The 25,576-nt window shown below is 37.5% G+C and overlaps 4 protein-coding genes and 2 long non-coding RNA genes across 6 annotated transcripts; 1 reads left to right on the forward strand and 5 right to left on the reverse strand.

The window, feature by feature from the left end:
• Positions 27-479, reverse strand: LOC109950028. Its single transcript, XR_002272371.1, has 3 exons — positions 378-479; positions 175-270; positions 27-54 (listed from the first exon to the last, which is right to left on the reverse strand). It is a non-coding gene; the product is annotated as an uncharacterized LOC109950028 (long non-coding RNA).
• On the reverse strand, positions 1,370-2,426 carry LOC109950026. Its single transcript, XM_020567505.1, has 4 exons — positions 2,292-2,426; positions 2,067-2,216; positions 1,791-1,979; positions 1,370-1,673 (listed from the first exon to the last, which is right to left on the reverse strand). The coding sequence occupies exons 1-4, from the start codon at positions 2,382-2,384 to the stop codon at positions 1,377-1,379; spliced, it is 729 nt and encodes a 242-aa protein (XP_020423094.1). The 5' UTR covers positions 2,385-2,426; the 3' UTR covers positions 1,370-1,376.
• Positions 2,419-3,056, reverse strand: LOC109949653. Its single transcript, XM_020565744.1, has 2 exons — positions 2,485-3,056; positions 2,419-2,428 (listed from the first exon to the last, which is right to left on the reverse strand). The coding sequence occupies exons 1-2, from the start codon at positions 3,054-3,056 to the stop codon at positions 2,419-2,421; spliced, it is 582 nt and encodes a 193-aa protein (XP_020421333.1).
• On the forward strand, positions 7,924-10,555 carry LOC109949923. Its single transcript, XR_002272244.1, has 2 exons — positions 7,924-8,233; positions 10,359-10,555. It is a non-coding gene; the product is annotated as an uncharacterized LOC109949923 (long non-coding RNA).
• Positions 19,389-20,437, reverse strand: LOC18778289 (citrate-binding protein). The gene is made up of 2 exons (XM_020567175.1): positions 20,022-20,437; positions 19,389-19,901 (listed from the first exon to the last, which is right to left on the reverse strand). The coding sequence occupies exons 1-2, from the start codon at positions 20,307-20,309 to the stop codon at positions 19,509-19,511; spliced, it is 681 nt and encodes a 226-aa protein (XP_020422764.1). The 5' UTR covers positions 20,310-20,437; the 3' UTR covers positions 19,389-19,508.
• Positions 21,667-25,156, reverse strand: LOC18780288 (probable mannitol dehydrogenase). The gene is made up of 5 exons (XM_007211426.2): positions 24,915-25,156; positions 24,199-24,312; positions 23,163-23,676; positions 22,541-22,694; positions 21,667-22,129 (listed from the first exon to the last, which is right to left on the reverse strand). The coding sequence occupies exons 1-5, from the start codon at positions 25,010-25,012 to the stop codon at positions 21,930-21,932; spliced, it is 1,080 nt and encodes a 359-aa protein (XP_007211488.1). The 5' UTR covers positions 25,013-25,156; the 3' UTR covers positions 21,667-21,929.

The following is a 25,576-nucleotide window of genomic DNA, read 5'->3' on the forward strand; positions in this document are numbered from 1 at the left end:
TTGTTTCCTCGTGACTTGTTTGCCACTTGGCATTGCAAACGGCTGTAAAAATTGCTGCAACCAAGTGTGAAAGACACGTTACATAAACCCGAACCAAAGCACCAAAAGGAGAGATCTACATGACTCCTACCAATGCAAGAACTGCAGTGACACATAATATGGATACAATCATACCTGCAGACAAAACTCGGCGGTTGTCCACTCCCTTCCAAATAGTTGAGGATGAGAGAGTTGTCTTTTGCGTATTAGAAACATGGCCATGTCAAGGTGCTGCTATTTCAGAACACAACAACGGTGTCAAGATGACAACAAATGACACATAGTCAATGTCATCAAATAAGAGATTGATCGAAATAAAGCCGGGTTCAAATTGTTACCCTCGAGCTCATCCATGCAGTTTCATCTATCAGTTTGTAAAAAAAATCTGCCCCAACTTCAAATGGTTCGAGCTCCAGCTCCGCACTACAAAAACAACACTTGCAAAGGTAAATTGAAATATAATAGACAAGTGGAACACCTTGTATAATATGACAATGACACACACATGTATAGTATAGCTGCGTATAAATTGTTTGCATACATCAAAAAACAAGTATATTGGTTTTGCCAAGATACAAATCCTAACCTGATGTCAGTTTTCCAAGCCCTGCAAACTTGTATGATAGCCTTCACATCGTCCATGGCCACGGGTTTTGTCGGATCAAAACGGGGCTGAGGTGTCTGTGCATGCAAATCAGTAACCTTCCTCTTTTTCCTGGAGGGATCGGTGAATGGACTCAACAATGGTGTCGCAGCCCGATTAAGTCTGCACCCTTTGCCTTCAGCATCTGGTTTCCGAACTGTGGCAGTAGCCTCGTTGTCCCCTTCATCACCAACCAGACTTATGTTACATTTCATGGGAGGCCTGACCTTGCATCCCACCCCCTCAATTTCTGTCTTCTTCCAATCCTCTAACAAATGTAACATTGTTTTACAAATAACTCTATACCCATTCCCATCTTCCGGAGTAGGAAGGAGGGCATCTTCAACACTAGGAAGCTTCACATCTTCAGAGGTAGGAACCTTGTGAGGTTGTTGGTCCACCTGCCTCTCACGAACTGAAGTTTCAATTTCAGTATCTATGACTTCCATGGCTGGGAAGGGTTCCACTCCATCAGCAGGGACTTCCGCTTCCCTTGCAGCCCCTTCTATATGCATGGCTGGAAAGCCTTCCACTCCATCACCACAGACTGTTGCTTCCATTTCACCCCGTTCTGTATGCATGCCTGGGAAGGCTTCTACTCCATCAGCTGGAACTTGAGTGTCCATTTTAGGTGCTGCTGTAGTCGGACTAGTAGGTTCATTGAAGGGTGACACTTCATTCTGCCCTCCTTCATTCATCTGAGCAATACAGACTTCCTCATGCCCTTCTCCACCATAATTTTTTTTAACTCCTCCATCTCCAACTTAAAATAATGTTCGACTGAAGCAATTTTTAGGGTCAAATCCCGAATAGCGTTTTTATTTCTGTCACACTCGTTCTCATGCTTGAAACAGTTCTTCTGTACAATAGCTTCCAAGTCACGAACTCTGTTCCTAAGCCCCCGATTTGAACTACGTAGCTTTTCCAACTGATCCTTAGTGCTTCGTAATTGATGCTTCAAACTGCGAACGTCATTAACAGACCCTTTGCCCTGCATACAGTTATACTGCAACAGTTAGAAAGCTTACAAAAAACCAGGAAACTATTTCCACTTCATTCCTATCGTATTCGCAATATTTTCACAACATTGGAAAGAGGTCATGCTCACCTTAGAAGAGGAGGGAAGGGTAGCTGTTTCCTCGACATCCGCGTCTTTTTCTTCACTAGAAGTGCCGTTTTTTTCTTCGGCCTCATCCCCAAATAATTCAACAATTTCTTCTTCGTTGTCATCATCACCCCAACTCCAGTAAGGTTGTTGCTTGTCAATATCTGTTGGCCGGAGAAGTTGCACATCAACCTCCAATTGAAACACATAAAAAAAAAAAAATCAGTGAACTTTGTACTTTTTTCTAATCATAACATGACTAATACAAACAGATCTAACCTCAAAGTTTTCAAAAACCTGACTCATAACCTCCCGAAAACGGGCCACCGTGTTGCTCCTCCAATGTAATATTCGAGGGATGTGACTATTGTCTTCATGGACCGTGAAATGCAATGCTTCCAATGCTGGGAACACTTCAAAAGCCCAAATCTATTCACAACAATGAAACATCAATATCTGTAAATGTATTTACATAAAATAGTTAATTGCTGGATATGTGTTCACCTGAAGAGCGAAGCCAAACCCCCTTATGATGTACTCTCTTGGTCTACCACTTCGCATTCTTGTCTGCGCTCTCTTTCCACTTTGTTTGGGCATTTTTCTTTTTTGGGGCACTTTCACTCGTTGGTATTCAGCACAAACTGCCCTCAACAGTAAAGCATTTGTCATTGCATATGACACTGCGCCCCATGGATACTTGTCAAACTCCTCTAGGTCTTCAGCCAACTTCAAATACCGCATGTCAATAAGCACATGCTTTTCACTACCCAATAGAACAAAAATGGCAAAATAGACCATTCCAAGCTTTAACGCATCCTCATCATCTGTGCACTCGATGAAGACGGTGTGTAGGTCCGAAAGGGTGGCAGGTTTATTACTGCTGAAGTATTTTCGCTTCAACGACAAATTTTCATTTGTCGCCTTCGGAATGAAAGGGAGCTTTCCGAACCTTAGCCCCGTGATGAGGCAAAATTGTTGGGCTGTGAATTGTATCAACTTGTTACCCACAATGAATTTTATCCCGTTCACCTGTGTAACTGCCTTAGGATCAGCCTTCCTCATCAACAGGCCGTGGACAATTTGTGAATTCCACTTGAGTTCCTCTATCAGTAATAGATGACCAAAACAACTTCCCTCGAACCTCTGTAACTGCTGCGTATTGAACTTCGCCTTTATTGTTGTAATGGCGGTCCTTGTGTGTGAAAGGGCAAATGGCTTTCCTTCGTACTTCTCATCCTCAGGAATCATAAGCTTTGCTTTACAAGCCATTCTCAAGTTCCCTGCACAACAACATCATACATATGGATCATTGGTTACCCATATTTCATACGTACATTACTCAAACTAATACTTTCAACCCATTTTGATATATGTATATACATATGACAAAACCATAAATGTTTGTAAGCCTCTTTTCTACTCTCCAACTCTCTCCACACTCTCCTCTTATCTACATTCCCTTCTACTAAATGTACATCCCATTCCATCCAAAAACCAAATACCACCCAAGTCTGAAAACAATTTCATGAACCACGGATCCACTTCATACAGGGTTTGGGCGAAATGGCTACAATAATTACTCCAAATGCATCAATGCCTACTACAATCTACTCATGACCATAGTTATATACATGTCTAGTCATATGCAATACAGTACCACACATGGAACATCAGTATTCACAGTTATGGACTCTGTGTGCAAACTAGACACGTCAAAATGTTACTGCAACTGCAACTGCTAAACCTAGATGGATGAACATGCAATTTCTAAACAAATACTGAAGCCCCATAAAATACCATTTTCAGACATATATCACAAGCTGCAAGCAAGGAATAACAACACAATTTAGCAGGTTTTATACCACAGGGAAGAGAAAATTTCCACGCCAACTAACTTTAGTATTTCAAAATCACATAATTAACCATTAACACTGGAAGGGTGCAAAATATGCTACTACGTGCTGAAACACCAATGATACCAACAATTTTACTTTTGCATTATTACTCAACAGCTAATTCAGGGCCTACTGAGGTAATGGTGTGTTATAATGGAATAGCCATTGCCACCAGAATATTTTCCCACACTAAATATGACTCATAAAATGGAAGTCAAAACAAGCATCACAAACGAACCAATCCTAGATGACAAATAGCAATTTGAGGCACTTCATCGTCCATAGAGCAAACTCAATACACCAATACAAGTTTGATCCCAGCATGATCTAATTCACAGTTAAATTACATTATTATTGCAATCTCTCTAATTACTAAACTTCACAAATTCAGTCACAGGTTAGTGAAATTTTCCTTCTCAAATGATAACCATACAAAAACACAAACTAGTCAATAACAAATACAAAACCCACCTTAGAATCACTCCTTCTCTGCACAGAACCCAATTCGAACTCCCAGCAACACCTACAGCAAATCGCGACTTTTGTCTGTCACAGGATTGAGAAGGAGGAGGACGTTTGTGAACAAAGTCATAACCGAAACCAAAATTTAGGGTTTTTTTAGGCCTTGAAGGAGCAGAGGAGAAGAGACCGACGTCGATTCAAGACTCGAAACTAGAGGGAACTGAGACACCGTCAAGAACCCCCTCACCAAACCCTAACATTGCCTGCAGAGAGAGAACGACAGAGTGCTGCTTAGGTTTTCGTGACAGCGGGAGAAATAGAGTGGTGGTGGTCGATGGACACAGAAACCGCTGAGAGAGGAAGAGAACCGTGACAGAGAGCTGAGAAAGGGAGAGAAGCCAGAAGCGTTAGGTCGGCAATCAAAGGCCAATAACTCCCCAATACATGTGCTTTTATATGGAGGGCAGTTTGGTCATTTCACGTTCACAAGTGATTATATCAGAACACAATTTGTAACCTGGTCATTTCAGAACACCACTTGTGAAAACTGATTATATCAGCATATTTCCCAAAATAGAAAGAGGGAAACAAGTAAACAAAAAAAACAAAAAAAAAAGTTTATATGCTATTCAGGACCAATCAAGTTTGTAGGATCAGCCTAGATCATTTTCAAAGAAAAGAAAAAGCAATATAAAGAATATTACAAGAAAATAGGAAAGGTAAAGTATAAACGATATACCCTCTAGAGAAACGAAATGGGGAAAGTATTCCAGAAGTGTCTCTGTTCTTCCGGTGATTTTGCCTCTCTCTCTCTCTCTCAACAGAGGGTTACTGCACCATCAAGTGTAGGGAGAGGGACAGGGCACTCAATGCATACAACCAAATATTAGAAGAAAACTGAACCGTCTACAATAAATGCTCATATTTTTTGACTTTCCGGTTTCTATTTTTTATCATTTAAATGGTTTAGACAAATTTGCATATTACAAACATTTTTATCATTGATCTTTTTCTACTATTATATGGAGAAATATTTCTCTATAAAAATATTATACAGGGAAATATACCAAAGTGTAACCCATCACATTATCGAATTCGGGGTCGTTTTGATGCGGCGGATTGTCATATATTGGATTAAATATTGAGACTGTCTTGAATTGACTTGGCATGTTATGAGTTGGATAACACTTGTATTGCGTTTGGTGTATGTTTGATTGGACTACGACTAAATTTTAAAAAAATTTTTTTTTTTGAAAAGTAAGTATTTTTAATTTTCTTCTTTCTCTTTCCCCTTCTTCCTGGTATTTCTCTCTGCTTCTCTTTCTTCCTCTATGCATCTCTTTCGTCTTCTTCTTCTCCATCCTCTCTCCTCTTCTTTCGTCTTTATTTTTTCTAGAAAATTTTCTCTTAATTTTTTTAGAAAATTTTCTCTTAATTTTTTTAGAAAATTTTCTCTTCTCTTTCTCTTTTATTCCTCTTCTATTCTATCTTCTCTTTTTTTTCAATTTTTTTTCGAAAATTTTCTATTCTTCCACTTCTATTTTGTCTTCTCCTTCTCTTTTTTTTTTTTTTTTTTTGAAAATTTTATCTTCTCTCTTCTCTCTTCTCTTTTCTCTTTCTCTCTTATCTTCCTCTTCTATTTTGTCTTCTCCTTCTTGGGTGGTTGTGGTTGGTGATTGCGTTTGATGGTTGTGGCTGCCACTTGAGTGGTCGCTAGTTGTAGGGAGCATGGGTGGGGTTGGTTGCTCGTCACTTGGGTCGGGACTGTTAGTCCCTCCTCTCCAGACAGGTTTCACGAAGAACACCTAAGGAGGTGTTTTTGTTACGGATTGTATTAGTTAATCCCAATTAAAATTAAAACCAGATAAAACAAACGTGAAATAAAATCTTAACCAAGACAGTCCATGCCTGTATGGTGTAACAAACACTCCCTTAAAGCACTCAATCCTAATTTTCTCTTTCCACAAAATACAACTATTCATATTCATGTGTACAATGTTTTTAAATATGTTCCACTAACCCTAAAAACTCCACTACTACAATAATGGGCAAAGTTGTTGGCTCTCTCTCCTCTCTCTCTCTCTCTCCCTCTTCGGCTGGGTCGCAGTTTCAATTTTGACCATACCGCTTATCTTCTAATTTTCGAAATGGAGGTTTTCATTTGTGGGATTTGTCGCCTAGTTGGCTTTTCAATACAATAGCCAATGATTTAAGCATTTTGATCCACATCTCATAAAAAAATCGATGGCTTAACAAAAAAGAGTTAAAATCAAATAAATAGATAAACATCATGTTTTTAGTAAACATTAAAATTGTTGTTATGATAATTGACTGAGTCTTATTTTTTCATTTGATTAATTTTTTTAATAGTGATTTTAAAAGAAAAAAGAAGAAGAAGAAGAATGATTTAGATAATTAGATCAAGCTATGAAGTAATCGATTTTTTACTTTCCTTTTAATATGTTGAGAGTTTTGTCCTATATTGAAACATTAAGGGACCTAACATGGGCTTTATTTCTCTCTTTTTGACTGGGTAGGCCAATTGAAGGAGTTTTTTGGTCCTTCTTCTTTTAGATTGCGTAGGCATGCCACCACAAAGTCACTGACTGGCTTGAATGGAAAAGGTTGGATTGTTGTGTTCGTGCTTCTGACTTCTAACCAGCCGATTGATCGGCCAAGCAAGGAACCTCCTCTTGGCCTAGGTTCTTTCACTTCCTCGGGGTCGAGGATGGTTAAGTTTCGTACAGGTATTTTAGTATTTTTGAGATTATTAATGATAACGATGCAAATTAAATTAAAATATGCGATTAAACTTAAAGACGAGAATTGAAGTGCGATAAAGTAATCAAAGCGATAAATAAACTTAAATTAAGCGAAGAACGAAATAAGAACGATATAAATGATAAAGGCAATAAAATAAAGCAATTTGAAATTAAATTAAGCTTAAAACAAATTCGATAACAGTTAACAATAAAGCGATAAAATTGAATCTTAAGACAACGTAATGAAAAATACAAGAAATTAAACTTACACTAACAAAAGTGAAGAACTGATCTAGTCTACTTGCTTGGGAAATAAAAGACCTAGTCCAGGGATAGAAAATTGAAAGACAAAAAGTAGGTTTTTGTGTCTGATGTTGGGGTCGACTGCTCTTTGTTTGATGTAGTTTATATAGGGGCATTCGTCAGCCTATGGGCTGGCCATTAAATGGCCACAGGTCAACTTGGTTCAAAATCTTTCCTTGTGTGGTTTTCTAAATTCCGTGGGTAGAGCTTGGGCCTCCAAGGACTTAGGCCTAACATCTGGTCAGACGATGTGGCTCCTAGAATCTCTAATTTTGATTGAACATAATCCATTGATGTTGGGTGACTTGGAATTTCAATGAGTCCATCTGCACCATATATATATATAAACAAATATATATAAATATATAAATAAAGCCACAGGATTCAAGAGATTTGTGGTCGCTCACCGTTGGATGTAAATTCAATGGTTCACTCACTTTTGCACTTTTTTTAAGAATTTTTTTTGAACCGTTGGATATTACATCCAATAGTTGGTGACTACAGTCTCTTGGACCCCTGTGGTCCAAAAGATCAAGACTGTAAACAAATATATATAAATATATAAATAAATAAATATATAAATAAATATATTATTATATAGATGGTATAAGGCCATTAATTAAATAGCCATCCGACTTTCATCAGACCTTTTGGATAAAGGTCTCTAGGCCATTTGGCCTTTTGAAGGAGTTCGTCTGTGGTGCATCGGCTGTACCGGTACGCCGATCACATGCTAGTCACGTGGGCTTTTTTTTAAAACAATTGAAACTGGTTGTTTTGGTTAACCAGTTAAAATGAGGAAAAAAAATCATGCTCCTTCAAAACCTAGGATGCGTACTCGATTTCGTCTATCTCCTCCTCCATAGCTTTGCACAGCCACAGCTCTATTTCGTCGAAGTCACAGCTGCACAGCTTTCTACAGCCTGAAGAAGCTCCCCCCACTTCGTCTTCTCCATCTGAGGAGCAGATTTCAGCCAAAACCCAGAAACCCACTTCGTCTTCTCCAGCTGCTTCCTCCATCTCGGTAAGTTCGTGTGTTGATTTTCGTTATGTGTAATTGATGGTTCTATTTAATTTATTCTTCTTTTGTGTGAATTTTGACCGGTGTGGCTGTAAATGAAATTTTGGGTTTTGCCATTTATTTGTTCCTTTTAAAATTTAATATGTGATTTACAATTTGGCTGTAAATGAGAATTTGGTAGATTATTGTGCAGTTGATTAAAGAATTTAGAAAATTAAAGTTATGTACTTAACGAACAATTTTTGCTTTTCAGTAACTTGCTGCTCTAGGTAAACATCGATTTGTCTTCCCTTTTTGTGCCAAAAGATAGACAACTCCAATTTTATCGCATATATTTTTATGTTCTGTAATGATTGTTAGTAAGTAATCTCTATTAAGTCAGCCAACCAGCTTTCATTTTATCTTTTTTGGTAATTAAATCAAGGATTTTGTTATCATGTTTATATGATGTGAGTGAGGTGATTTTTGGTGCTGTAAATTGCTAATCACTAGTGATTTTGAATTGTTGTTTCAGTTTTTTCACTGAACAATTCCAGAAATTAATTATTCAAATTTTGTATTTCTTTTCCCACTCTGCATTTCTGCTGGGTTGTTATAGCGCCTCTTGATCTGATTGTATATATAAATACCCATGAGGCCTCTGATTGTGTATGATTTAATTGTGGTGGGAACTTCACTTCACACAGGACTTGGCAAGCAAGTCGATGTTTCAGTAATTTGTTGGTTATCTGAAGCCTGTATTGCAAGCATTAGTGCCTGGTATGAAGCACTCGTTTCAGTCTCTTAAGATATGCCATGTAGAAACCCGGAGATCATTTATGTACCCTTTATGTTGGTATGTGTTTGCTTGAATTCCAAATACTTGGAGGGTGTTGATATGTTTAAACTCAACTTTAAGAACTTGAAAGGGAAGATGGGGGTCTGTTGTGTGAACAAAAATTTATTAGGTAGTCAAAATATAAAGCTTCTGTTGGTCAGATTTTTGGTGTATTTGATTAGAGTCCTTCTGTACAGCCGAGGACGTGACTTTTTTTAAAATACAAGGGAAACCAGCTGACCTGGTCAACAAGTAAACGATTTCACGAGCTGCTGCTAAGGTGAACAGGTAAACGATTTCACATGCACACTCAGTTGACGTTCTTCTTCCGCAAAGTGGTATGCTTCAACTTCAAACTGATAATCTTCATCATCTTCAAAGTCATTTTCTTCAACTCCTCTTCTGTAGAAAGTTTCTTCCTCCTTTCTGCAACCTCTCTCTCTCTTCTTTGACATCATTGTCAAAAACCACCTATTCTAGGGTTTGAATTTTGGGGAAAATTTTAGGGGTTAGCATTTTGGGTTCATAATAGGAATTGGAATTCAGTTTTTCCAGTCACTGGTGGGTTATTGGCACTCCTCTCGTCTGCAATCGAGCCCTTGTGAAAGCATTTGGTATTAGTTCCTTGTGAAGGTAAGTTAACATTGTTTTATGGTATTGTTAATTGAAATTCTGTGGTGATGACTTGGGGCAAGAGGGGAAGTAGGTTTCTCACATTCATGAGATGAAGTGGGTTTGTCATTTTGAAAGTGTCGTGAAGTGAAGTGGGTATCTCACATTCATGGTTGTAATGTTCATGCAATTGCATATCTCTATATGCAATTACTAATAGCCTGTATGCAAATCCAAGTCATTGAATGCAATTAGAGTATATAGTTTTGTTTTCAAATTATGCAAGTGAGGTGATTTCGTGGTAGGTAGGTAGGTTTGACTGTGTTTTTGAATAATTTGTTATAGGGAGTAAAGTGTTCCGAAAGTGTAATGTTAGGCTTCGTTAAGATTTGGATTGGGATTTGAAATGAGTAAGAATCTCGGCCCAATAGAGAAATGCATGTGTGGGTTGTGTGCATTATCTATGCAATGTTATAATCGAGGGCTGATGCACTTGCAAGTAGTATCGAGCAATTGCATATCAGTATATGCAATTACTAAGCAACTGTATGCAAATCCAGGTCGCCGTATTTTTTTAATTAAGCAATGTGATGTTGTGGTGTTTACGGGGTTTAGGGGGTATTAGGCTTTGGATTAGTATTCAAATTCTCGGCGCTAGAGACAATTGCATGATAGTATTTTGTACTTGATTTGTGCAAGTTATGGAAGCTCAAAAAAGGGGATCAACAAAAGGAAAGCGCAAAGTCGACAGTAATGTGCAACAATCAAGAGTTGGCCGAGATGCATTTTTTAATTTCATGTAAGTTACACGTACATCTAAAAATCGGAAATGTAGTTGCTTAATATTATGATGGTTTTTTGATTAAAAATAAATGATTTACAAAAAAAAAAAAAAAGACATAAAATGGGGAAAGTGGCAAATGCAAAGTTGGACAATAAGGTGAGAGATGGCAATGGATTGGGTTAGTTTATTAATTATTTTATTAAAAAGGCTCTTTTAATGAGATTTTTTTTTCCAGGTACAAGAAGAGATTGCTAATAAATGGAGGAAATTAAATCTTAAAGAGAAGGCTACATATGATTCTGCCTTGGAAGGTTCGAGTGGGCAAGTAAACGACTCAGTGAATGAGAAGGGTTTTATCACTAGATGCAGCCCGGACCGATTCCAAAAAACATGCGTCTAAAGGAAGTAAGGGAGTTCGTTCGAAGAGTTGTCGACGAACAACTTGACAAGTTGGCCGAACATGGTCCCTTCATCCCTCATCATCCCATCGCAAGGAAGCCAATAACACGCTCCCAAGCAAAGTAGAAAGTTTGACAGTAAGTCATAAGGGTTTATAGTTTACAAATTAGGTGTAATTGCATGTATATATCCCTATTTGCGCACAGTCAGGGTTCTTTTGTAGTATAGCAAGTGCAATTGCATGACACGACCGTCGCACGTCATGTAATTCCATTATTCGCTTACAAATGGTTTTTTGGTTTTCTTCACGACATCGAAACATTTCACGACCAGATTGAACCGCCTAGTTTCATTTGTTTGCTATGGTACATGTCTTGTTTCAATATTCATCCACTATAATTCTATTTTATTTCTATTACTTTGTATTTAGATATAATTTAGATATAATAAATATAAGTATATATTGATTTTAGACATACTGTAAATCTAAACTATTTACTCGAGACCTGAATCCAATTTCTTCACCTCACAGAGATAAGGCCAAGGATTACAATATCAACCATGTAAATAATATAGGGCCTCCAATTTACGGATATTTCGGGGGATATATTATTATCGTCTTAGGTATCGGAAAAAAAAAAAAAAAGACATATAGGTATTGAAACACATAATTTTGGTATAAAACTTTCATAAATGTTATGTACATTATCAATGAATGTATTGAACAAATAAAACTCAAAATTTACTAATACTAAGATATACATATGATGAAATATAAGTGGTATGTAATGCGTGTTAATGAAAAGTTTGAAAATAAAATGTTGATTAGAATGAATAAACCATGCATAAATCCATAGTTTGTTTTAACATTGGATTACAATTTAGATAAGTGTCCATCTACATAAATGAAGAGCTCCAATGAGGTTCAAACAATGAGGAACAACCATCTAGATTCATACAATAGTCATACCAAGTTACGTAACCCGAGCAGTTTGTAAGCCATGTTTGAACATGGTGCACATAGGTCTCGCTTGAGCTCTCTACTATCTTCCCATATATGAGATAGTTAAGATTAACCCAACTAGTAGAAAAGGGCGGCCCTGAAATAGTGCAAGTGGCGCCAATACACAGGGCCCCTGATTTTTGAGGACCCCCTAAATTTTTTTATTTTACATAATTTATATTAATATTATAACAACTGTATATATACTCCAACGTGCAACAAATTGACACAAAAATTTATTTAGTGGAGTTGGTTTCTAGTGCATATCCCTTGGTACAAGGCTTACATGAAAAATTTTAAGAACCACATTTTAAATAGTTTTAAAAAAGAAGCACCTGAAAAATATCAGGGGAAAGATCCAGTTAAATTAACAATACTATATATCACCCATACGCTTTTTCTTTAAAAAATAATAATAATAATTCCTTCGACTCAAAACAAAACAAAACAACATAAAAAATAAAAAATCATGTCTTCTTCTTTCTCATGAACTCTTATTTTTTTTCTTACCGAACACACCAACATTTAACTTTATCAAATGAACACAACGTACTCAACAAACGCAACCATTGCGTTCGCGTGAAAAATAGTGTGTTTGTTTGAAAAAGAAGGTTAGTGGGGTCCATTTTCCTGAGGAACGGGCAACTTTACTCTACGAACGCACTCCTTGCATTCGCATGAATAAATATCCCGTTTGTTTGAAAAAGTAAGTTTATTTGGCCCATTTTTCCGGGGAATGGGCAACTTTACTCAACGAACGCAACCTCAGCGTTCGAGTGAACAAATAGCCCGTTTGTTTGAAAAATTAAGTTAGTTGGACCCATTTTTCCGGGGAATGGGCAACTTTACTCAACAAACGCAACCTCTATAGCCCGTTTGTTTGAAAAATTAAGTTAGTTTGGCCTATTTTTTCGGGGAACGGGCAACTTTACTTAACAAACACAACCCCTGCGTTCGCGTGAACAAATAGTCTGTTTGTTTGAAAAAGTAAGTTAGTTGGGCCCTTTTTTTAGGAAACGGACAACTTTACTCCACGAACGCAACCCATTGCGTTCGCGTGAACAAAAAGCCTGTTTGTTTGAAAAAGTAAGTTATTGGGCCAATTTTTTCTAAGAACGAGCAACTTTACTCAATGAACGCAATCCCTGCGTTTACATGAACAAATAGCCTGTTTGTTTGAAAAAGTAATTAGTTTGGCCATTTTTTCAAGGAACGGGGAACTTTACTCAACGAACGCAACCCCTGCATTCGCGTGAACAAATAACTTGTTTTCTTGAAAAAGTAGGTTAGTTGGGCCCATTTTTCCGGAGAACGGACAACTTTACTCAATGAACGCAACCCATTGCGTTCGCGTGAACAAATAGCCCGTTTGTTTGAAAAAGTAAGTTAGTTGGGCTCATTTTTCCGGGGAACGAGCAACTTTACTCAACGAACGTAACCCCTGCGTTTATGTGAACAAATAGCCCGTTTGTTTCAAAAAGTAAGTTAGTTGGGCTCATTTTTCCGAGGAACGAGCAACTTTACTCAACGAACGTAACACCTGCGTTTATGTGAACAAATAGCCCGTTTGTTTGAAAAAGTAAGTTAGTTTGGCCCATTTTTTCAGGGAACGGGAAACTTTACTCAACGAACGCAACCCCTGTGTTCGCATGAACAAATAGCCCGTTTGTTTGAAAAAGTAAGTTAGTTGGGCCCATTTTTCTAGGGAACGGACAACTTTACTCAACGAATGCAACCCCTGCGTTCGCATGAACAAATAGCCAGTTTGTTTGAAAAAGTAAGTTCGTTTGGCCCATTTTTTCGAGGAACGGGCAACTTTACTCAACGAACGCAACCCTTGCGTTTACGTGAACAAATAGCCCGTTTGTTTGAAAAAGTAAGTTAGTTGTGCCCATTTTTCGTGGAACAAGCAAGTTTATTCAACAAACGCAACCCCTGCGTTTACGTGAACAAATAACTCGTTTGTTTGAAAAAGTAAGTTAGTTTGGCCAAGTTTTTCCGGGGAACGGATAACTTTACTCAACGAACGCAAACCCAATGTTCGTGTGAACAAATAGCCCGTTTGTTTGAAAAAGTAAGTTAGTTGTGCCCATTTTTCGTGGAACATGCAAGTTTATTCAACAAACGCAACCCTTGCGTTTACGTGAACAAATAGCCCGTTTGTTTGAAAGTTTGGCCCATTTTTCCGGGGAATGACCAACTTTACTCAACGAACGCAACCTCTGCGTTCGCGTGAACAAATAGCTCGTTTGTTTGAAAAAGTAAGTTAGTTGGGCCCATTTTTTCGGGAACGGACAACTTTACTCAACGAACGCAATCTCTTGCGTTCGTGTGAACAAATAGCCCGTTTGTTTGAGAAAGTAAGTTAGTTGGGGCCATTTTTCCGCAGAATGGGCAACTTTACTCAACGAACGCAACCCTTGTATTTGCGTGAACAAATAGCCCATTTGTTTGAAAAAGTAAGTTAGTTATGGCTATTTTTCCGGACAATGTGTATTACAACGTAATTTCGATAATGGGTCATTTTGTAATATAATATGTTCGCCTTATTGCCCATTACCGTTTCTTATGCTCCGTATTTCGGTTAATTTCGACCTTCGATTTATAGTTCAAAAAACAGGTGTAATTATGCCTGTACAAAAGAGTATGATTCAATTTTCTGAACAATTAAGGGTTTGCGCACAGAAGGACTTGCATTGCAGCATTGTCATGCAATTGCATGTGCTAAAGGCAAATACCGACCCCCTGTGTGCAAACTGAACAAAGCTTAACAACGCTATGCTGATTAATGTATAGCGCAATGACAAACAAAACCAAGCACAGACTTTATTATGACCCTATGTCTATTATTCAATATTAGGGTTAATGACATTGTGTTGTACACAATTCGGGATCTACCCTCAAGTCATTTGTGGTACATGACAATGTGTAGTACAACGTAATTTCGATAATTGGTCGTTTTGTAATATAATATGTTCGCCTTATTGCCCATTACCGTTTCTCATGCTCCGTATTTCGGTTAATTTCGACCTTCGATTTATAGTTCAAAAAACATGTGTAATTATGCCTGTACAAAAGAGTCTGATTCATTTTTCCGAACAATTAGGGGTTTGCGCACAAAAGGACTTGCATTGCAGCATCATCATGCAATTGCATGTGTTAAATGCAAATACGGACCCCCTGTGTGCAAAGTGAACAAATCTTAACAACGCTATGCGGATTAATGTATAGCGCAAAGACAAACAAAACCAAGCAAACACTTAGTTGCCCCTATGTCTCTTATTCAATATTAGGGTTAATGACATTGTCTTTTACACAATTCGGGATCTACCCTCAAGTCATTTGTGCTACATGACAATGTGTAGTACAACGTAATTTCGATAATTGGTTGTTTTGTAATATAATATGTTCGGCTTATTTGCATTACCGTTTCTCATGCTCCGTATTTCAGTTCATTTCAACCTTCGATTTATAGTTCAAAAAACAGGTGTAATTATGCTTGTACAAAAGAGTATGATTCAAATTTTCTGAACAATTAGGGGTTTGCGCACAGAAGCACTTGCATTGCATCATCGGCATGCAATTGCATGTGTTAAATGCAAATACCGACCCCCTGTGTGCAAACTGAACAAAGTTTAACAACGCTATGCTGGTTAATGAATGTATATACCAAAGAACAACAAAGCTTAACAACGGTATGCTGATTAATGCTGATTAATGAATGTATAATATTAATTGTTACATGTAAACCAAGTTCGAAAACTACAATTGTTTTGGGTTGAACCAGTACATAGGGAATTAGGTTCCCCATTGTCGAATGAGAAACCATCGTCACTGTTGGGGGTAGAACCAGTTGGGTCTGCAGTAGAAAAACTATCAGAACCAGGTAAATCAACCACATAGTTCCCATGGCATTGAGAAACTGTTTGACTAGGATAACTGTAGCTAATGTCCGGGAACGGCCGGATATCAGAAGTATACTGATATCCTTCACTACCTGATGAGATATTCACACATGCATGTCTACTTGGATGCAAATTTCTTTGAGAGCAATTAAAAGAGCAAATTTCTTTTAATTGCACCACGTATAACTGTTTCGCAACAAAAAACATGCAATTGCATCAACTCAGTACCCAAAATACATTCAAGTCCTAAACCAGAAAATAGGGTTCTTTGAAATCTTACTTGATGTTTCCATACTTTCAAAGCCTCCTCCTTTCACTTCCTTTTGCCACCACCTCAAATTTCGTCGTTAACACCCAAGGATCTTCAAAATCTTTACAACCACGTTATTATTACAAATCCATTCCCCTGCAACATTTTAATTATATATCAGACAATGCCAACAGCCCATACTAAATTACTTAAATCCCTCCAATTTGGTGACCATTTCATCATGGAGGTTGGACCCACCATCAATTTTGTATCTGCATATCAGTTTTGGGCAACTAGAGAGAAGAGTTGAGGACCTCAATTCTATTACCATTACCTTCTTGCAGATGCGTTTTGCCCAAGCACAGACAGGAGTTGCTAAGGATTGGATTTGGGCAAGCACAGAGAAGAGCTCCTGGAAGCGCTACGGATTGGATGGGCTTCATGTACAGTTTCCTCTGGTGCTGTGACTTCTGTAAGCCCCCCTTCACTTCAGATGAAAGGGCTAAAGCCCGACTCTCTACTGCCCCGAAAATTCAGTATTCACTGAGGTAGACAGGAAATGGGGTCTCACAGAGTCCTCTAGTTCCCTATGTTGTGTTCGATTTGGGAAACCAGATGGAGCGGACTTGGCGCGTCTTCTTCTCCTCCAAACCTGCCTTTCTCTTTCCTCACATGCCACTCACATGCTGAATCACAAAGGCTGAACAGGTCATTAAGTCATTGAATCTCAGCCATCCTTTTTTAACATGGAACCTCAACCGTTGGATAGCCGGCTGTACCGGTACAGCTGAGGCACCACAGAATTCTCGCTTTTTGAAGAAGCTCAGCCAAGGTGATGTGGCCTCTTGTCCCTTCATATCAAAATATATATTTGCATAGATCAATAAGTTTTTCTGGCCTAGACTATGGACAATCAAGTCTAGTTGGCCAAATGACCATTTGGCTGGCCAATTAATATTTTAATATCCTAAATTCTTTATGTCAGAATGCCATTTAACATGCCCGCCAGCTACTATCTTCTCAGCCACACTTCTCCAGCCAACTTAAAAGATCATCTTTGGCCATTTGTTCGTGCTAATATATATATAATAATAATAATGCATTATTATATTGTGCATAGACTTGGCATTCATCGATTCTAGCCCTCAAACCGCATGCATCCCCAGGCTACCAAAATCTCATTCATTTGTTCACAAAACCATTGGCCTTAAGAAAGGGCCCCACATTTTATTGTTAGGTGCTTAAGACCTCCAACTTCTAAGGGAAGTCACAGCCATCTAACTCCTCCAAGTCAATACCCAGCAACAATTGCAAATGGGTTTTGTGCTGTGGTGAAGACAAACGAGACCCACTTTCCTCATTGGGTTCAATAAACCTCAGCTGTCTCACCTCGCTTGTGAAGCTTTGTCACTTAGCTATTTTACTTTGAAGCTCACAAAGCAGAGCTGAAAACCCCACAGGGCCTCAAATTTCCAATCGCATCGTTCTCAAGCCAATATCCAGCAACCAAGATTCCATGAAGAAAAGTGAGTTGACCTTCCTTCTTTAATCTTCAAGTTAAACAACAGCATCCCATTTTCCTTATATATATATATATGTTATTATTTGAAAGGATTTTAAATTTTAAAACGTTTTTATTTTCTGTTTTAATTTTTGGTTGGTTTCCTTTATTTATTATAGGAGTTACAAATTGTTTAATTTTCAGTTTTTATTTTCTATTCATTGCCACCAACTTTTATGGTTAAATGTGTTTGGAGGTTACGAGTTTTGGATGCCTATAAAAGGCCACTCCTCCTTCACATTTCATATAACACAATCAGATTTCTCTATTCTCATACTTTCACATATTCCATACTTTCTATATTATTTTTGGGCAACGGTTCTGTGGCTTGGAGTTTTCTATCCGACTGTGAACGTGCTCATAGCGGATCTTAAGCCTGTGTATTGGGGTCGTATCTTGGAGTCTTGTAGACCGTCATTACCTGCACGTAGGGAGGCTACAAAGGCTTTAGGACAGCGTCTTTGACGTGCTTTCACTATACCAGGCTTGCTTTCTTAATCTTAACTTGTTTTATTTATTTGTTTACTTGGCTCTTTATTTTACTTTATTGTTTAATATTTATTTTATATATTATTTATATCTAAAAGTTTTGAATAAGAATTTTATAAAAAGGGAAAAACCACTATTTTAATAACAATATATATATATATATATTTAAATCTAGCTGTTGGGCTTTAGGAATACGATCGTGTCGCAAGAACTTGATTTGATGGGGTGGACTCAACCTGGCTGTTTTAAGGTCTCACAAGTGAGTGGTGAGTCAAGTCCAAAATCTTGGATTATCTTAGCTGATTATTTATTCCAAATCCAACTCATTGGATTTTATCGAACTTTTTTGCCATTTGTTTATTGGCTAGGCCTTGTGGAGCTGAATATCACTTGACTTGGTTGGAATTTGGTGACCATATACAAACAGGCTTATAAGTAGTTAGGCTACTCCGTTCAATGCCAATTGCTTTTCGTGTGGGACCTCAATTTCGTTCATGGTATCAGAGCAGGTTATCCACGTGTTGGACTCAACAGCCACACGTGCTCCCATGTCACACAATATGTGTTGTCTAAATGTTAGCTTCAAAGTTCGCTACACATTTGGGGGCATGCTAACAATTTGTCCTACATTGAAGAGTTAAAGGAGCTAACATAGGCTTATAAGAAGTTAAATCACTCCCTTCATTGTTGATTGGTTTTTCATATTATTAGAGTACGCTATCCTAATTTCAAAAAATATGAATTTGTGACATGAGGACTAAAACGTGATTTATGTTCCGTGAATGTGCTGATGTTTAGTGAGGGACTTATTCTTTCAAACAAATATGTTACGTGTTTTTGAATATTTTCAAAAGTTATTAAGGATTAAAGAATAATTGCAAGGGGTTTGGACATAGCTCAAGTGGTTAAGATTCAAGAGCATTTACCTCTACATCCAAAGTTTTAAGTTCGATTTTTCAATATCACCTGTATCCAAAAAAGACAAAAAGAAAAAGAAAAAGAGAATAATTGAATACAACATTAATGAACAATCTAACTACATCACTTTAAAAACAATAGATAACCGTAACACCTAAACAATCGAGGTCATTTAGACTCAAGGCCATCAAACTCAACGCTCACCTAGGACTCAAGACCATACACTTTAGATACCGACGATGGTCGTTGGATCCCTGATCTAAAACTCATATTGGCTTGTACATCGCTTAGCTGGTGATTCGGATTGTTTCCATGTCGACAATGAAACTTATCCCTATCGTCTCTGGCCGACCTTGACCCTTATTATTTTGAGGTTTTTTTTATCTTTTATTTATTCGTTTACATATTTATTCACGAGACATGAAAAGAAAACAAGCATTTTTTTTTTTGTTTTTTTTTGTTTTTTGGTTGGGTCGAAGCAAATAAGTTATATGCATATGACCATACCATATTTCACATATTGCTGTGCTACTTAATGGTTCAAGGTCTACACTTTCTTGAAACTTGGATGTGTTTCCAACGAGACTCCATGTAAAAGGAGTCATTATGCTGGGCGTATACACCACATTTGAATGCATGAGATGTGCCTCCACGACCATCTGCCTCTAATTTGAGACATCCATCAATGTAAACCTTCACTTTTGCAGCTTCAACATCGTGAATCACATTCAACTTGAACCATTTGTCATAGATGTTTGGTACCAACACTGGACCCGTGTAGTACATGAGTGAACCATTGTAAACCCCAAGCATTAGAGTTGTGGCATGAGGAGCACTTGCTCCAAACACTTGCATTATGCACACACTTGATGTCCCATATGGTACATAGCCATATGCTTCAAATTCCCACACCCCGGAAGAGTAATTGTATCCCTGCAATACATACAAAGAGTTAATGTTCTGTGAATGTGGACCATTGATCATGTTGAATTTTGACATAATGTAATGTGCGGTCTAAACAATTGTAACATTAGTTTGTTAAGAGAATCTTACTTGTATGGCAATCTCAGTACGGGGCATGGTTTGGCTGGTAGTAGTGTGAGGTTTGTCTGTAGAGTAGACCCAACATTTATGAATTCCATCGACGAAGCTGTAGCGCTGCTCTTCGGGGACATCATAAGGCTTCTGAATATGGTAGTATGATCGGTTAAAAGGGAGGGAGACAAAGCCTTGTGTAGGAACATCAGGTCCCCAAGCTAAGGCTTGGAGTAGAATGGGCTGAAGAAAGCTGATCATCAAGCAGAAGAAACCTAGCAACTGAAAAGAAGAGTCATATGCCATTCTTTTCTGAAGAAGACTATCGAAAATATTGCATATAGGTTGGAGTGGTTGAAATACATATATATAGAGTGATATGACAAGTATACTCACACGGAGCCAAACCACAATGTGAGACTATTCTTCAACACTTCTCCTCACGTAGATTCCTCTCTTTTAAAATGATAATACATGGGAGCAACTAGTCCAGGTGATTGTATAATCATACCAGAAATTAATGGTGGTTAAAAACGAGTGCTGTTTATAGAAGTAAAAACCGTACTGAATGTGCACTATTATATTAAAATTATAACAATATTACAACCATCACATTCTTAAGGGTTCCCGTCAAACAGAAACAAACAACAAAGATATAAAGAAACAATAAAATTTATATTTACAAACTTACAAAAATATATAGGGTAATGTTCTTTCAAAAGTCTAGCATGTGATGTTAAAGTTAACCTAACAAGCAATAGTCTAGAGTAAGAATCAGAACATTCCCGGAAAAAAACACAACAATTATTAGTTTAGTTAGGAGTTCAAGTCAAGACTCGGAGTGCTAGGTCTAGCCCAAAAGAAAAGGAAAAAAAAACTGGACAGATGACAGGAAACAAAATCCAAAACAATAGAGACAAGAAAATATAATTGGAAAAAAAGTAGGTGATAGTTGATTAAGATGCTATTGAGCATTAACGTCAACCGAAAAGGTGGAGATGAATTTAATTAGACAGCCGCTACAACCATAGTTGTCCAGGGCAACAAACTTTCTTATGCTGCCTCCCCCTCTAAACATTGCTTGTTTATTTGTTTAAGAGAGCCTCTCAAAGCAAAGCATGTCAAGCTATCCCTAGCTTGCAGCCAAGGGCTCAAAGCCAACTAGTACCTGAGGACTTTTCGACATCGATCACAAACCGATACCTGACATTCGATTTGGCGAGCCGTGCCATTGCTGTTTTAATGTAATCCATTGGGATGAGCTCAATGACATGCCAAGATTAGAAAAAATAAGGACGTCCGCATTAGATGACTACATAAATCTACATTATTTTTTTCCAAGACTGCATTAATCTATGTAGGGTAGTAGTCTTTTTCCAAATAAATGACATGTTATGTTACTAAATTATTAATTGAGAAAGCATATCTAGTCTAGATTAACAATTTCACAATCTCGCAACATAACATGTAAAATTATTTCACAAGAGAATTTTTCCCTCCAAGAACACAACGTTTAGGATTGTGGGGCTTGGTTTAGCAAGGAAGTTAAAGTCACAGCGTCATGAAGTCTCTTTCATTTTTTCAGTCAAACACAGGGTCACAAAGACTAGGGGCCTTGGTTTGACCAAAAAAAGAGACAGATCTCACGAAGGAACCAAAGCGCAAAACAATAAAGACGAGAAATATAATTGCACAAAGAGTAGGTGAAAGTTGATTCACATCATAAACGTCAACCGAAAGGGTGGAAGACCAATTTAACTAGACGGGTTCAACCATAAAGTGTCCAGCACAAAAAGGTTTCTGATGTAACCTCCATAAACCCTAAGGTGGAAGATCAATTTATCACCAATACAATAATTAACCATTACTTATTTTAATGAGAGTCTGAAAGCATGTGAAGCTAGCAGTAAAGCCATCACAGCCAATCTACTGAGTCAAGGAGTTCCCCACATCGATCACAAACCGATACCGGACATCAGATTTGGCAATTCTTTCCATCGCAGTGTTAATGTAATCCATTCTAATCAGCTCGATGTCTGAGGTAATATTGTGCTTGGCACAAAAGTCAAGCATCTCCTGCGTCTCTTTCACCCCTCCTATGTCACTTCCCCCTACAAGCTTCCGTCCTGAAAGCCATGACAAGATTAGAGGATATTACAGAAACTGAACAGTAGATTATGTTTCTAGAACACATGATACAGAATTCGAGCATTAGTTCATGTTTCTAGAGCCCCTTGCATTCTACTAGGATAGGCGGAGACAAGCACCAAACAAACATAAACACCACCAAAAGAAAGCATAAGCAATTTGTTAATATCTGTTTGGAAATCAGGGATTGATCAGGCAATTTAACACTTCGTGTTTCTCCTGAATAGAATATCCCCATCATAACGTCTTAGGCACAATGCCCACGAAAAGCTATAAGCCTGGAAATAAGTTAAAAGTTGCACATTGATGCATCCTCCTCCTAATAGAAAAATTCAGTCTTTGTTGTTATAAAACAAAACAATGAAGTGTTTGTGGTCAGATAGGCATACCCAAAACTAAGGGAAAGATTGGCAACTCCAGGGGCTTGTCAGGCAAACCCACCGTGACCAGCTTCCCATTCAGCTTCAGTAGACCAATTAATGGAGCCAACGCATGAACTGCAGACACCGTGTCAATGATGTAATCCATGGTACCCATTGCTGCCTGCATAGTAAAAGCAGGAAACAGCAAAATATTAGGGTAAATCACTAAATATTCTAGACCTTCTGAGAAGAGGAACCAAAAAATAAACATTATGGAATCAATCTGCAGAACAACGTATAATGTGGAGTTGTTGAGGTAGGTCATATCAAAGATCTGAGATTTGTTCGCAGCATTGCACCTAGATGTTTCATTTCTTGTATTATTTACCACTAGCCTCTTTGCACTGGTGCATGAAGGGTGACTAACTAAACTGTTATTGACTTCGAGGATGACTAACTAAATTGATAAGTATTGAGGGTAGTGGGAAAGAAAGCTAAGAACGGTTATATTTTACTATAAATTTGTAAACTATTTCAATGGAATATTTTACTCTTGTTATATAAATTGGTTTGTTGTAGCCATTTCTTAAGTGGAGCATGTTAAGGGATTTTGTAAGTTTCATGGTTCCTCCTTGTAGATATAGATTACCTTCAATTTTGCAGGGTCACTTGAGAGGAGAAAAGAATCAGCTCCAAGTCTCTTAACAGCCTCATCCTCCTTTCCTGGGGAGGAACTGATGACAGTCACTTTCAAACCAAAAGCCTTACCAATCTTCACAGCCACATGACCAAGCCCACCAAGTCCTGCCACACCCAAATGCTTTCCAGGCTCAGTCATGCCATAATATTTCATTGGACTGTACACAGTGATCCCAGCACATAAAAGTGGTGCACCCGCATCAAGGGCTAAGTTATCTGGAAAGCGGAGCACATAGCGATGGTGAACAACAATCATATCGGAATAACCACCATAAGTTTTTGTTCGGTCGTGATCAAGTGAGTTATAGGTAAATATTGTTCGAGGGCAGTAGTTCTCTAAGTCCTGGTCGCAGGTCTCACATTTCATGCAGGAACCTACTATGACCCCAACTCCTACACGATCACCTACTTTGAATTTCTCCACATTCTTCCCAGCTTTGGTCACAACACCAACAATTTCATGCCTGGAAAATCAATTGAAAATGTTCAACACACACAGGAATGATTTCATTCACAGGAATAATTTCTACTATGTGCTGCAAAAAGCAGAGGCATACAACAACCAATTCCCACACATGAATGCAATTTTTTATAAGATATTTGGTCACATGCAGAGGTAAACAGAATAAAAAACATTTTGAAATGCAAATATTTATTAAAAAAAACACACAAATATGCATGTTAAAATTCCATCTACCAAACAACTAATCCACCAAATATTTACAATGACATCATGCCTTATGCCTATAGCAAGAACATTATCGAAATCATTTGCGTTTGATTTATAACAATCAAATGAATTTACTATAACTTATAATAGTAAAATGTTTTCAATAGTAAGATTCATGACAGTCTAGACTCTTATTAAGACAAAAACTACATTGATCCTTGTGAAGTAGGCTTCCGTAAATAACATTTTCATTCAAACTTAACAGAGACACATCATATTATCTTTCATACAGAGTGACACGAGATTAGCATGTTACCCAGGTACAATAGGGTAGTTGGTGAACCCCCATTCATTCTTGACAGAATGCACGTCTGAATGGCAAACCCCACAGTAAAGGACCTTTATTGTTACATCATCATCAGCATTTTCCCTGCAAATAACACAAACAACAGCTCAAGTAAATAAATAAATGTACTACAAAAACTGAGTGATCTATTATTTTAATGATTTTCATTCCAATTTTTTTATCAGTCTTTATATTTGCAAGTTTTAGTAAAAGAAAATTAATCACCTGGGGAGTGATCCCCTTCTTATCCCCCTGAATTTCAAAAGCATTAAAACACTTGATAACAACAGAATGGGTTATTTTGTAACTCTCTTTTTATCGTTTTGTCAAAGTAATCTTACACAAGTTATGGGTATAGCTGCTAAGTTAAGCAAAACCAATAAACAAAACCCACCAGAAATTCTTAAATCAATTACATGCTGTATTTTCTAGCGGAAAAAAAAAAAAAAAAACATGGTGTGTAAAGAACGTTGGAGCAAAGCTTCCATCACATTGTGTTAGGGTCTAATCAACTGTTAGAAGCCAAAAAAAAAACAAAGAGGGAAACAAGTAAACAAAAAAACAAACAAAAAAGTTTATGCACTATTCAAGTTTGTAGGATCAGCCTAGATCATTTTCAAAGAAAATAAAAAAGCAATATAAAGAATATTACAAGAAAATAGGAAAGGTAAGCATATACGATATACCTTCTAGAGAAACGAAATGGGGAAAGTATTCCAGAAGTGTCTCTGGCAGCCCACCCGAAAGCCTTCTCTGGGTGTTCTTCTTCCGGTGATTTTGCCATTTTCTTCCTCCCTCCCTCAAATTCTCAATGCTCAATGCTCAATGCGCTCTCTCTCTCTCTCTCTCTCTCTCTCTCTCTCTGTAGAGTCACTATCTATAGACAGAGGGTCACTGCACTATCAAGTGTAGGGAGAGGGACAGGGCACTCAATGCGTACAACCAAATATATAGAAGAAAACTGAACCGTCTACAATAAATGCTCATATTTTTTGACTTTCCGGTTTCTATTTTTTATCATTTAAATGGTTTAGACAAATTTGAATATTACGAACATTTTTATTATTGATCTTTTTCTAATATTATATAGAGAAATATTTATCTATAAAAAAATTATGCAGGCAAATATACCAAAGTGTAACCCATCACATTATCTCAATGCTAGCAACCTTCTCTCTAACATTCTCTTTTAAACCTTCTCTTTTTTCTTAGTTACATGTATCACTTTTCTTACACTAAAAACAATGTCATTAATGCATCATACAAGCTAATTTTTGTTTTCCAAGTCTTATTCTTATTAAATGTATTGATTTTTTTTTTTTTTTTTTTACAACTTTGTTGCCACCTT

Source organism: Prunus persica, chromosome G6 (genome assembly GCF_000346465.2).
Source record: "Prunus persica cultivar Lovell chromosome G6, Prunus_persica_NCBIv2, whole genome shotgun sequence".
Lineage (NCBI taxonomy): Eukaryota > Viridiplantae > Streptophyta > Magnoliopsida > Rosales > Rosaceae > Prunus > Prunus persica.